At 41.1% G+C, this 13,275-nt stretch overlaps 1 protein-coding gene across 1 annotated transcript in view; it reads right to left on the reverse strand.

Annotated features, from left to right (window-relative positions):
* The window catches only part of CDC14A (cell division cycle 14A), a 159,361-nt gene that overhangs the window by 134,842 nt on the left and 11,244 nt on the right, over positions 1–13,275 (reverse strand). Inside the window, exon 3 of the mRNA XM_004689736.2 lies at positions 4,557–4,632. Coding sequence (XP_004689793.1) covers positions 4,557–4,632 — 76 coding nt within the window. The remainder of the gene's footprint in view (positions 1–4,556; positions 4,633–13,275) is intronic.

A 13,275-nucleotide genomic window follows, 5' to 3' on the forward strand; every position in this document is an offset into this window, starting at 1 on the left:
TCTAAAGAACCAGCAGTTATCAAACTAGAGGGGAAAGGGCTTTCCAATCAGACTAGGAGTCACCAGCAATTGTGCAGAACAGCATGTGCGGCTGTCTAGGTAAGGAATCAAGGTGCCTGAAGGTCTGACTAAAATGACTGACCATGGCCCGTAAAGCAAAAAACATCAAGAGGGAGGCCATGGACATAGAGAACAGGAAGCCTAAAGATCTAGAAAAAACAAAAGGGTAAAAGGGAAAAGGCAGGGAGAGATAGGACAGGGTGGGTAAACAAGAAGGCCACATTCATTGTAGAAAAGCCTAGAGTCAATCCCTGAAGCAAAGCAGCTGGAGTGTCAGTAACAGTCAAAGAGCCTCAGAGAGCCTCAAAGCCACTGCAGGACAAAAGGGTGAAGTCATTCTGGGCAGTTCCATGAGTTTGCCATGATTATAATCCAGAGGCTACAGCTAGCACCAAGGTAAAGAAAAAAGGCATGAATCATGCAGTCCTGGGGTCCTCCTGGGGGCCTAGGGGTTCTGTCTCAGTGCTGTCACTGCCACAGCCTGAGTCTGCTCCCAGCCAGGGAGGTGACCCACATGGCGCCGCAGACCTCTCCTGTCTCACCTGCTGCTCCCCTCAGTGGTTTATTTCAGTAAAATCTGCCTGTTTTGCTCCCCACTCTGTCTCTGATGAATCCTCTCACACCTCTGGTCTATACCCCAGTTCTTCTGCACAGAGTTAAAAACAGATAAGTAGATAGATAGATAGATACAGACAGACAGACAGGCAGACAGACAGACAGATGAACGAATGAACAAACAAATTAATTAATTAATTAAAATGCAGTCAAGAGTCAGGAACTCTAATCCGGACTTTACCTGGCAGCCTTACAAGTCACATGCCTCTCCCAGGCCTCCCATTTTGCACCTCTAAAATAGGAGGCTGGACTAAATGGCCATTTAGAGTCCTTAAGTTATATTGAACAGCTTTTTATATGGAATAATAGCTATGAAGTTGAGAAGGTATTCCTAAACTTTGGTGAGAACTATATCATATTTCCCTAACAAAATTCAAATATGTTACACTAGTGACTTTCTTATGTAGGAATTTTAAGATTCACACAGCTCTTTGCAATATTAACCTCCACCCTGGGAGCTCTATAATACCTGTTTTATAAATGAAGTAAGAGATTTCACAAGGCTAAAGCAAGCATAGTCTTGAATTGATAAACACTGTTTCTCCTAAAACAGATTCTACATGGCATGCTTCATTGAGCTAACCCTACTTACTAACATTTTGGTTTCAAAAATTTGTTCCTTCGGTAAGTAATAGGATTCCCACTAATTGTACTGAAGCTAACAATGTCATTCTGAAATCCAACAGATTACCTGGTTACTGAAATGAATAGAGGGTACTGTTTAACTGTATTAAACTTTCATACTGTTGAAAGAAAGCTTTGTAAATGAAAACAAATCCAAATACATCCTTGTGTAGTCTTCAAAACAGCATATGGCAGAAAAATAACCTTAACTCTAGTCACCTACTCTTGTGTAACTGATATAAGTAAATAGTGAATAAGGCCCGGCACCTTTATTTTTTTCCTAATAATGATTCCTTTGCTTTCTACCACTCAAGATAGTGGTCGTATCCCACGTTGTTAATTATGATTAACAATTCACGGCCCAGTTCATGCCTACTACATACCAACTAATCAAGAAAGCAAAGAAATTTCTAGGGACACAAAAGAACACTTCCTTTATGAACCACTCTTCCCTTGCTAATTCATCTATTAAAAGTGCATTTATTTTTTATATCATGCCAAAGTTTACTGATTACATGAAACAAAATGTTCTGTAATGAAAAAGGCAGGTTAGATTCATAAAAGATGGCATCTACATTCAAAAACAAAATAACTAAAGTGAAAATCATAGTATTTGAAAAGCTATCAATACCTGCACAAAACCCACACACTTATATTCTCTATTTTTTAATTCCATCACTAAATTATTATGAATTTTGCAAATTGAGGCTTGAATTTAAACTGTGATTGATGTCTTGTGGTAGAAAGGAATTTGGTTTCAGTTCAATAGCAACATCCTCAAACCCTGGACAGTCATCAACAATGTGAAAATTACCATGATGCACTGACAGTTCAAAATTAGTGAAATGATGATTATATTAGCCTATTATTATATTTACTAAACTATTTTTAGTGTATTTTTTCCTAGTGAATACAAACATTTCAATTTCATTTTCTAAACTACAGGGAATGGCCTCAATGTGAAAAATGTAGACCAAGTTAGTTAAAGGGAATTTGCATATATTTTATCAGATAATACAAATTCCTGGAAAGGTTGATGGCAACATCTTATGTAACATGATTACTAACTAAATATCTCCCTTCAGTGCCATTCCATGACTATTTAGTATATTGAGATAAACAGCAAACGACTGTGAATTCGTAAACAAAACATATTCAATAGGAAATCCCCCATCATAGGTTCTTTTATCAGGAAGGACAATTAAAATCATTCAAATCAAAAAATGATGAAGCAGCTAATATGCACAAGGAACTGTACTATGTCACATTATTAACATTTTTCCCAGAAAAAAATGAATAAAACTTAGCTCTTAACACTAAAAGCATGCTGTGCGGAATTTTGCCTTCAAAGCTGAAACATTACATTTAAGATGATTTAGAAAACGGGAAGAAAAAGGTAAACATTTCTATGTGATGAAATAAGTATAGGAAAACTCGGATACATAGGTAGATGGGTGTCACTTTTCCTTACACCGGCCCAGAGCTGAAGGGTATGGGGGAAGAGGAAGTCATGGTGTGAAGGGGAAGAGACAAGAACGAACCCTGGACCAACCAAAGTTGGTCTGCTGTGTCCCCCAGGGGCGCACCTACATCCTGCATCCCTCACCCATCATGCCCAGCCATCACCATCTTGCACAGGGAAAAGCTGAAAGGGATACCAAAGTAGGTAACTCCAAGGTGAAGGACGAGCCCCAGGAAAATCCACAAGGTTAGCTAAGTGCTGCTCCAAAGCCAGAGCTGAGACCTAAAGAGGCCTCGACAAAGGAAAGAAAGGACCCAACTGGGAAAAGGGGAAAGCTAATGCTGGCAATGAAGGGAATAACCCCGCAGAAGTCAGAGATGCCCATGCAGACCAGCCCGGAACACTGGAAGGGCCCGAAAGGCTCAGGGAAGGGTGTGCTCTTCAGAGTGTACAGTCTGAAATGTTTTCTGTTATCACATTTTATAAAATGCAAAATTTGCTCTACATCTTTTTGTAAGGTTTGATGTTTACATGTAGAACACTTCATTCTTTTGGAGGGAAGGCATAGATCACTAATTAATAATTAGTGGATATCTTCTGAATATGAGCTGGGTTAATTTAAGGGAAGGGAAAACATTTTTCCCTTCAAGTTCCTCTTGGTTCTCAGGAGAAGGGATACCTGGACGCTGGTATATATTAGCCACCATGGCACAAACACCTTGTAAATGGAGAAAAATTAAAACTCATTTTTATGTCCTCTTCTCTCTCTCTGCCTCAGCACAGATTCAAAAAAAAAGTGGTTGCCAGTATGTCAAGCACTCTGGACTTTCCAGCACCATTGAGATGGTATCCCACAAAAAAGAAGTGGTTCAAGATCATCCGGTGATAATTCTGTTCATTTTCATTTCATTTTGCAAAAGTCAGGGTTGACTTGTAAAAAGTTTAGTTAAAAAACATGCTAAGTGTAAAATGTCAACCCTCACTCGAAACTTCCCGTGGTCAGAGCATCAAGTGAGGCTTACCCTGTGCTTTAGGGTGGCATTTTAGGGTGGCAAGGATTGAATAGTCCATAGGACAGGAGAGTGTGAAAGTTGTTGTAGACAATGCTTATCCACCATTGTCTTGTCCTGAAATACCATGATTATTTGTGGAAAGTATCTTTAATAAAACTGGAGATTTGAAAAAAATGCCATGTTAAAATCTACATGTAAGTACAAAAAATGAAACCAGACACCCCTATAAAACCAAAAATATGAACGAATACTGAATGCATGACCCAAATTCTGTCACATGTAAAGTTCATGCTCTGTATTGCTATTTCACCTGTCTCACCTGGCTGTTAAAACTAGGGAGACAATATTTAAGAAATATGCTAGAATTTTGCTATCAATCAGACAGAAAGTATGCCCACAGCTCCCAGAGCAGAGCTGAGTCCTTTTATCACTTGATAACAGTGTCTGGAAACAGACTTGAAGCTTCCAGAAAAATCATTCTAGAAGGGAATCTGATAGATTCATTAATGACAACCTGAAAGGATTTGTGCTTTCTTTCTTAGCTCACTATTCCAATGACTTCATTCAGCTCCTATTTCAATTCATCCTGAAAAATGAAAAGAGGTTAACATGTCCTTTGTGGGGTAATCAGGAGGATCAATTTCAACTTCTAGTTGAACTACTCACATAAATTTCCAAAGATCAAAATTACCTAAGTAAGTGGTATGTGCACAGCAACCCCCGGTCAGATTTCACAGTTTGGATTTTCAATACCAAAATGTAATCAACACTACAATACTCACTTTTAGTTTCTTGTTTAGTTTACAGCAGTATCTGTACACCATTGCCAAGTTCAGAGGTCCAAAATCTGCATAGAAACTGAGATTTTTTTTAAAAGCAGTAGTTAGTAGAAATATAGTTTCTAGAAACATCAATGCTTATTTTTATTTTCACTAAGGCAATAATCAAATTTTTATTAACTCCAGGGAGAAGGGTATTTCACTGACTCACAGTAGTCCAAATAATGGTATCACACTACTAATGCCATCCAATTACTGTAGCCAGTCTCTTCACTTGGAGCCAATTGAACAGCTTCAAGTCCCACCTTCATTTATCTCCCTAGCAGGATGTTAAAGGGATTGAAAAGCAGGCATTAAAAGGGCCCCCGTGGGGTAGGGGGGGGCCAGGGCATGGAACTGTGGTGATGGTACACGGGTGAACTGGTGATGGGAAGTCCATGGAAAAAGGTACAAAATGCTGTAAAAATAAACCATTATAATATTTTTTAAGGGGGCCCCCATGACCCATTGCACCACCAGATTAAAGCGCAGCAGTGCAAATCTAGCTGCAGCTTCACCATGAGTTCAATCCCCATCCAGGGAGCTGACCCACATGGTGCAGCAGACCTCTCCTGTCTCACCTGCTGTTCCCCTCAGCAGTGTATTTCAATGCATCTGCCTGTTCTGCTCCCCCCACCCCAGTCTCTGGTGAATCCTGTCACCACCCCCCACACCTCTAGCCTGTACCCCAGTCTAGTATGCACAGATAAATAAATCTTTTTTAAAAATAAATTAATGTTAAAAAATAAATAAATAAAAACCCCTCCCCACCCATGAACATCATGGGCATGTATCCTACACATCATCAGTCTGTCATATTCATGAGCTCCAGGCTCCAGCTGTCACTCTGTCATTCAAATGTTGCTTCAATGCTTAAACTCAATAGTCTCTTTTCAGTTTCATTCTGCCTCAACTTCCTGTATTCTATGATACAGGAAGGGTGCATCTCCCTCTCTGCACCTTCTAACCACTTCAGAATACCACACCCTAGAGATCTCTCCCTCCCTATGTCAAGCGTAGAACCCGACAACAAATAGATTGTTCCTATGCAGGAGACCTGGCACCAATCTCTCACATCTTCAAGTGGCTAAGGGAACTCAGACTGTATAAAACTCAACCCATTTTCCTTCTAATCTGCGCTCCAGAGTAAAAACATTTTGCTTCTCCCAATAGCTCTGGCATGAATCTCCCAACCACAATAGGCACAAATAAATCCTAACTGAATTCCCGAGATTAAATAGGCTAACGCTCCAAGCAACAGCTTCTTTGTCCATTCCTACTTTAACAGCAAAAGTCCAAATCTTCTTCATTGCACATCTTTACTATTTAAATGCTCTCTCTCATGCTCAATCACCCAACATTCTACTCTAGAGATTTCTCTTCATGAAGTCTCACATATCTTCCCTCTATTCAAGAAGACTGAAATGGTTCCCAATTCCCTTCAGAATGATTACTTGGTCCAGCAATCAAAGTCCTACCCATCACATCTTTCACCTCCAGGCTAAGCAGATCTCCTACAGGTCCCACGTGGAATCATTCAAGCAAATATGAACCGCTCATTCTCAAGCACTCCAAACATATTCTTTTTTTTTAAGATTTATTTATGTATCCAAAAGCTGGGATGTTGGCCAGAGGTACAGGGAGTGAGAGGGTTCACCAGAGACAGAGTGGGGAACAGAACAGGCAGACTGGTTAACAAACATTGCTGACAGGTGTAGTGGGCTAGACTAGGGAAGTCTGCTATGGCATGTGGGTCACCTCCCTGGCCAGGGATCAAACTCAAGCCCAGAGCTTCATAGGGCTGAGACTTAGCCCCTTGCGCCAACAGGGAGGGCCCATGCATATTCTTTTTTTTTTTTTTAAAGATTTATTTGTGCTTACAGAACTGGGGTACAGGCCAGAGACTCAGGGGTGGCGAAAGACTTCACCAGAGACAGAGTGGGGAGCAGAACAGGCAGATCTACTGAAATACACTGCTGAGGGGAGCAGCGGGTGGGTCAGGAGAGGTCTGCCACACCATGTGATCACCTCCGTGGCAGGCGAGAATCAAACTCATGCGGAAGTGGTTTCAGCTTCTTAGTGCAATGCTTTAACCTGCTGTGCCACCAGGGAGGGCCCATGCATATTCTTAATCCAAGCCTATGATCACAGTGGTCTCAGCCTGAAACACCCTTTTCTCTTTCATTACCTGTAGCTTCCTCAAAATCCAGTTCTAGTCTTAACCTTCTCTGCATATGAATTGTTGCAAGTTTCTTTTTTGGCAAAATAAATTAGTGTACTCCGTAGCACAGGTAAAAGTCAGTCAAACACAGACCTCACCCTTAAATTGTTCTACACTCTCCTTGTAACCGCCAGCTACATGTGACTATTTGCATTAACTAACATTTAATAAATTAAAATTTCAGTTCTCTCATCAGCTAACCTATTGCAAGGGTACAAAATCTACATGTGGATTATGGCAATTGAACTGGACAATGCAAATACAGAGCATTTCTGTCACTGCAGAAAATGTTCTGCATTGACTGACAGATAACACTATCAAGATGAAAAGATGATACAGGAACAGAAGCAGCAGTAAAACACCACAGAAACAGTCATAGTGATCACTCTCATCCCAAGTGAAATATTGGTAAAAATTGTTTGAAGGCTATGCCATTCCCCTTTGGGGGATTCACATATTTCCCAGCAGGAAGAGTGGATCCTGATAATTTTTGGCCCTTTGTTTAAAAGAAATCACATCTTTTTTTTTTCTTATATAACTTTTTTAAAATTAGTAATTCTACTCTTTTTTCCCTTACAATGTGTGCTTTCTTTCCTAGGGTGTAACCCCATGGAATTCCCACCACCAGTTCACCCTGACACCATCACCATAGTCCCTTGACTCTTTCCACCCTCATTTTGATTCTTTTCCCTCCTCCTCCCATACAGAATGTCTCTGAAGGGGATCACATCTTTTAAAATCCAGCTTGGGACCTAACCAGATGTGGAAAAATAGAAGAGGAACAGATCTAGCTCCCACTCTCTTTAACTGTCCCTCAAGGAAACTGGCTGCTCTAAGAAAACCAGAGAGCTACAATGAATGTTACTCTACCTGATCATACTCCATACAAGCAATCAATATAGAAGAATCCTCAGATATTTAAAGCTGAATGGGCCAGCTTTTTTTATCCCAGAAAAGGAATGATGGGCTTCAAGTCACACTAAGAAGTTTATTCAAAAACTTTGCACATCAGGAGCAACTGAGATCAGCTCTTCCAGAGCTTCAGAACAGTCACCAAAATAAAGTCAACAAACTCTCTTAAGGTCCTTCATATATCCTTTTCTTCCAGTGCTTACATAATAATCTAGTTTTACATGTATATTATTTTCTCACAAGCTAAATCCATTTCTAAAATGTCAAGATCATTGGGGGCAAAAATAATCACAGCTGGCACTGGCTGAGTTATCGCTAACTCTAGTTAGTGATAAAAATAAGAGGCCAGGAACAAAAGACATCTCCCAACAACATACTGCTTTGTAAGAATCCTCCTCACCAGAGGTGAAAAATGCGGAAACACTGATTAGCCAGACCTGGAAGTATTAGAGAGAAACATCAAGCTACAAAAACCAAGTGACTCCTCAAAACATGTTAGAAAGAATAAAATATGTACTTAGACAACCTGGAAGCAAGTCAAGAGAACAAAAGAGCTAGGTTGAAGGTAGAGAAGAGAGAGAAATAGAAGGTCGTCACCCTAGAGACTGTGGAAAAAGAAGGAGAAATACATCCTTACTGTGGAGACACAGTAAGGAACAGCACTGGCCGAGCATTGAATATGAAAGCAGTGAACAGTGTCTTCTTCATCCTGGCCATTGCCAGAGACCCTCAGCACCACAACCAAGCCTGCACCCACACTCTTATGTGAGGGAAGTGAGGGAATCTGGCCTCGTGTGAGCAGGGCAAACTGGTTATATTGTTTTATTATTGCAGAGTAACCCAGGTTCCTTTCAAAATAAAAACAAGAATAAAGGAATGACACTCCCTTACCTATTTATTCATTTCTTCTTATTACTATAGACCAATAACAAGAAACGAAACTCATAAATTAAATGAAAATCAATGTTTTTAACTCAGTTTATGTAAATTTTTTCATGTTCTAACAGGAAAGAAATTCAAATTGAAGTCCTGAAGGACGCTGGGAGGAGGAGGGAGAATCATCTACTTATGAGAAAGACAAAGAAAGGGGAGCTCTGGGTCAGAAAAATTGTTCACCAGGGTCACCGACTCTCCACAGGGCCACCCACTACCTACAACATCTTGTCCTATTTGAAGGGAAATAAAAATTGAACCCAGAGGGCCCTCCCTGGTGGTGCAGAGGGTTAGAGCACAGCACTAAGAAGCTAAAGCCACTTCCGCATGAGTTCGATCCCCGCCTGCCCCGGAGGTGACCACATGGCGTGGCAGACCTCTCCTGACCCACCCGCTGCTCCCCTCAGCAGTGTATTTCAGTAGATCTGCCTGTTCTGCTCCCCGCTCTGTCTCTGGTGAATCTTCTCATCACCCCTGCACCTCTGGCCTGTACCCCAGTTCTGTACACATAAATAAATAAATCTTTTTTTAAAAAATTGAGCCTAGAAACTGTTATACCCATCATACCTTGGTCTTCTCATAAGATTTAGGAAGTTTACGATGTATCATTATTTTGTGGCTTTGGTTTTTTTTAACAAGCTCTAACTTAAGTACCTCCATTCCTAGAGGAATCGTTGCTTGAAACACTGTTGTACCTTCTTCTAAATATCAAGAGTTTCATCTGAAAATGTTCAACTCCTCAACAAAAAGATAAGCTATATTCCAAGCAATAATCATTCAACAAAACATATGACCACTTACTCTGAGCACTCCCAGTTAGCATACTAATCAGAGTGCTGACAGTATACAAAATAATAAGTTACTGCTCTGTAAACAGGATGAAAAAATACTATATGATCAATCTAAGGCTTGATCGATCTATTGTTACCAAAACTATGGACACCTCTTATTCATTCATGCATTCAAATATTGAATGAAAATCTGCTACCACCAGTCACTAACCACAAGGTGCTCACAAATTAATGAGAAGACAAGTAAAAATCTTATTACCGTGTCATAAATGCTAATATGATAATACCCACAACCACCAACGCACAGTGCGAGAGAATAGAGAGGGAGAGAGAGAGAGAAAGTTCAGTGAAATGATCAGCACAGCCCTCTGAGCTACAAAAATACCTATCAGGAAAAATACTTGTGATTTTTCCCATCAGTGGAATATTATCCACACCCCTCCAGTCAGATGATGAAGTCCCTATTCGTGGCTGAAACTTCTAAAAAACCCGCTAATGTTCAGCAAACACTAATCTAAGATCAAGGTACAACACCAAGCTTTTAATAAAGCCCTTACAAAAAACCACAATCACACTGATAACAACTTCGTAGGGATGCTATATAATGAAGAAGCTTCCCAAGTCCACAGCAGCCACAGATAGTTTGAGGGAAAACTAAAGATCATCAGGAAGAAAGGGGGTTCCAGTCTCAACTTGCTCACTCAACGTCCTGATAGCTCTGCCTCTCCCAGCCTCCACTTCTTTGTCTATATCAAAGGAAGCTGCTGAATTGTAGGATTTCAGAAGTTTCTTCCCAATATCTTATCATATCTTATTATCTCATCAACTCTTTCTCCATTATATATTAAATGCTATTATATAACATACATTGAGTACTAAAATATACTATACACCCAGTATGTAATGTATTATAGACGACCACATTAAATATATTCCTCACCTGACCCCTGACCTCTCTCCTACCCACCTCTGCCATACACATATTTATGAGACAGAAAGAGTATAGAAAATCTGTAGCTACAGTTATCCACACTGAGCAAGCCTGCTCAACAGTGCAAATGTTTCTATCTGGTGCCTTCCTCCCTTCTCAATGTGTTTTGGGAGTCTGGTTGCAGGGGCATTTCCCTCAGACAGATTCCTTGGTCAAAAGAACCAACCTTCTCCCTGAAATTCACTATGATTTCTGCAAAGTGGGAGAACTACAGACCAGAAAGCAACTTCAGAAGGTGGGAACCTTGACATCACAGCTGTTTACTCATAAAGTTGAACATGTGTTGAGCTCACAAAGGAAGGCGAGAGCCCCAATATCAACTCAATTCCATCCCTGGCACATTATCTAGGTTTTCACAGAAGAGGAGGTGCACAACCCTGGAAGTCTGAAGCCTTTTGCACCGGAGGCCGCCTTCAACTGAGGCAAAGAGCAGAGCCACGTCAGCTGCTGCTTCGGTGAGGTGGGCTAGTATTGTCACTTTGCCTTAAAGCCAAACAGACTAGATGGCATCAAGGAAACTTCCAGCATCAGGGTTTCTAATTCTGTGACTTCCCTCTTTGGAGTAAGTCCATTAATAAAGAAACCCCTTCCAGATCCAGATTAATGAAAACAAAAAGAGGCTTTTTCAGGAATGCAGCAAGATTAAAATTCACTCCCACAGAAACATTCTCCAGCAGTGTAAATTAACTCCTTTATTCAACAGCAGCTATTGAAGGCAACAGGCCACGGAGACAGAATACCCATGGATTTGGTGGAAAACACAATGACGACTGATCTCCTGGACAGAAAAGACTAATCCGTTTCACATTTCATAAAGCAACTGAGGCCCTGGAGTGGAAAACAATGACTCTGAAACCTGTGGCAATGGTTACGTTACCTCTCTCAGCTCTCGGGAGTCATCAAAACCCTTAAACATGCCTGTGAGGTCCACAGTGGTACAGCCCCTTACTGGTGTCTCTCTGGCACCTCATTTCCCACCATTTTGCCATTTTTCACTAGTAAGCTTCAGGCCTGCATACTACCTGCCTATTCTAATAACATCTACTAATTCTTTAAGTCTCAGCTCCAGTCACATTTCGTCAGGTAATTGTCCCCTCACCCTCCCCTCCCTTCCTACTCGCCTCTGCCAACACCCGCTTAACATACATATATACACTCATTTACACACGTAGTGTCACATTTGCAGGTCAGGCTCTGTTGAAGCTTTCAAATGCCTGTAGGTCTTTCCTTCAGAGTCCTCCCTTCTTATACCGTGAACACTATAAGAATAGGCCTTGGCTCTCACTAGAGTCTCCCAAGCACCCACACCAAGATGATTGAGTAAGTGTATCAAAGACGCAGATGTGCTTGGTCCAACTGCAAATAGCCTACCTTCCTCCATTCTAATCCTTCCAAACTATTCAGCAGGTTAAAAGTGGGAAGACGGGCCCTTCCTGGTGGCACAATGGTTAGGAAGAAGCATTGCAAGCTGGCTGCAGCCGCTTCAGTGCGAGTTTGATCCCCAACCCCAGAAGTGACCCACATGGCACAGCAGACCTCTCCTGACCCACGCGCTGCTCCCCTCAGCAGTGTACTTCGTTGATCTGCCTCTTCTGCTCCTTACTCTGTCTCTGGTGAATCCTCTCACTGCCCCTGCACCTCTGGCCTATACCCCAGTTCTGTATGAATAAATAAATAAATCTTAAAAAAAAAAAAGTGGGAAGACATATCAGGTATTATATTTTACTATATTTGGTACAAAATAAAACTAAATAGAAAAATTTGACAAAAATGGCCTAAAGAACGCAGGCACAGTAAAAAGGAAAATGGTGCCCTCATCCTCCCATATCAAGCAGGGAAAGCTCAAGAGCACCCCATTCCCATAGGTTCCCCTAAAGCCTGAATATTTAACATGGGCTTGTTCCCCATGTGGCATGCTCTAGAATAAAACCCAATCTAGTGAGGGCTCACCCTAAATGCACCTACCTAGCTCCCTTTTCTTGGCAGTCCCTTCATCTGTATTTATTTTTTTGTCTTCCCTTTTGTGTAGAAGGACTGGAATGTAGGCCAGAGGTGTAGGGGACGAGAGGATTTCCCATAGAGTGGGGATAACAGCTGGATTTACTGAAATACATTGCTAAGGGGTACAGTGGGAGAAACAGGAGAAGTCTTCCAGGGATCAAACTCAGGCCACATTGGTGACAGCACAGAGACTTAAACCCGATGCCAACAGGGAGTCCCTAAAATCATCTCAAGCCTTTAGTTTTGAGTTTTCTAGAATTGCAAGCAATTTGTTGTAGGCCATGTGGAACAAAACACAAAATCTGACACTAGTGAAAGCATCCTGTAGAGCAGGGAAGCCATGATTTTATACACTCAGTATTCACAGTTTCCTAGAAGAAACCATTCTAAATTTTATGCTATTGTACAATAAAGAAAAAATAGGGACCTCCTGGTGGTGTGATGGGTTAAAATGCAGCACTATGAAGATATCCACAGCCACTGCAGCATGAGTTCAATCCCCAGCCAGAGAGGTGACCCACATGGCATAGCAGACCTCTTCTGACCCACCTGCTGCTTCCCATAACAGTGTTTTTCACTCAATCCACCTGTTCTGTTCCCCACTCTGACTGTGGTGAGTACTCTCACCACCCCTGAACCTCTGGCCTCTATCCCAGTTCTGTATGGAAAGAAAGCAAGAAAGGAAAGCAAGAAAGGAAAGCAAGCAATCAAGAAAGAAAGCAAGAAAGGAAAACAAGCAATCAAGAAAGAAAGAAAGAAAGAAAGAAAGAAAGAAAGAAAGAAAGAAAGAAAGAAAGAAAGAAAGAAAGAAAGAAAGAAAGAAAGAAAGAAAGA

This window comes from Condylura cristata, unplaced genomic scaffold (assembly GCF_000260355.1).
Source record: "Condylura cristata isolate star-nosed mole 26May11 unplaced genomic scaffold, ConCri1.0 scaffold00026, whole genome shotgun sequence".
In the NCBI taxonomy this organism is placed as follows: domain Eukaryota; kingdom Metazoa; phylum Chordata; class Mammalia; order Eulipotyphla; family Talpidae; genus Condylura; species Condylura cristata.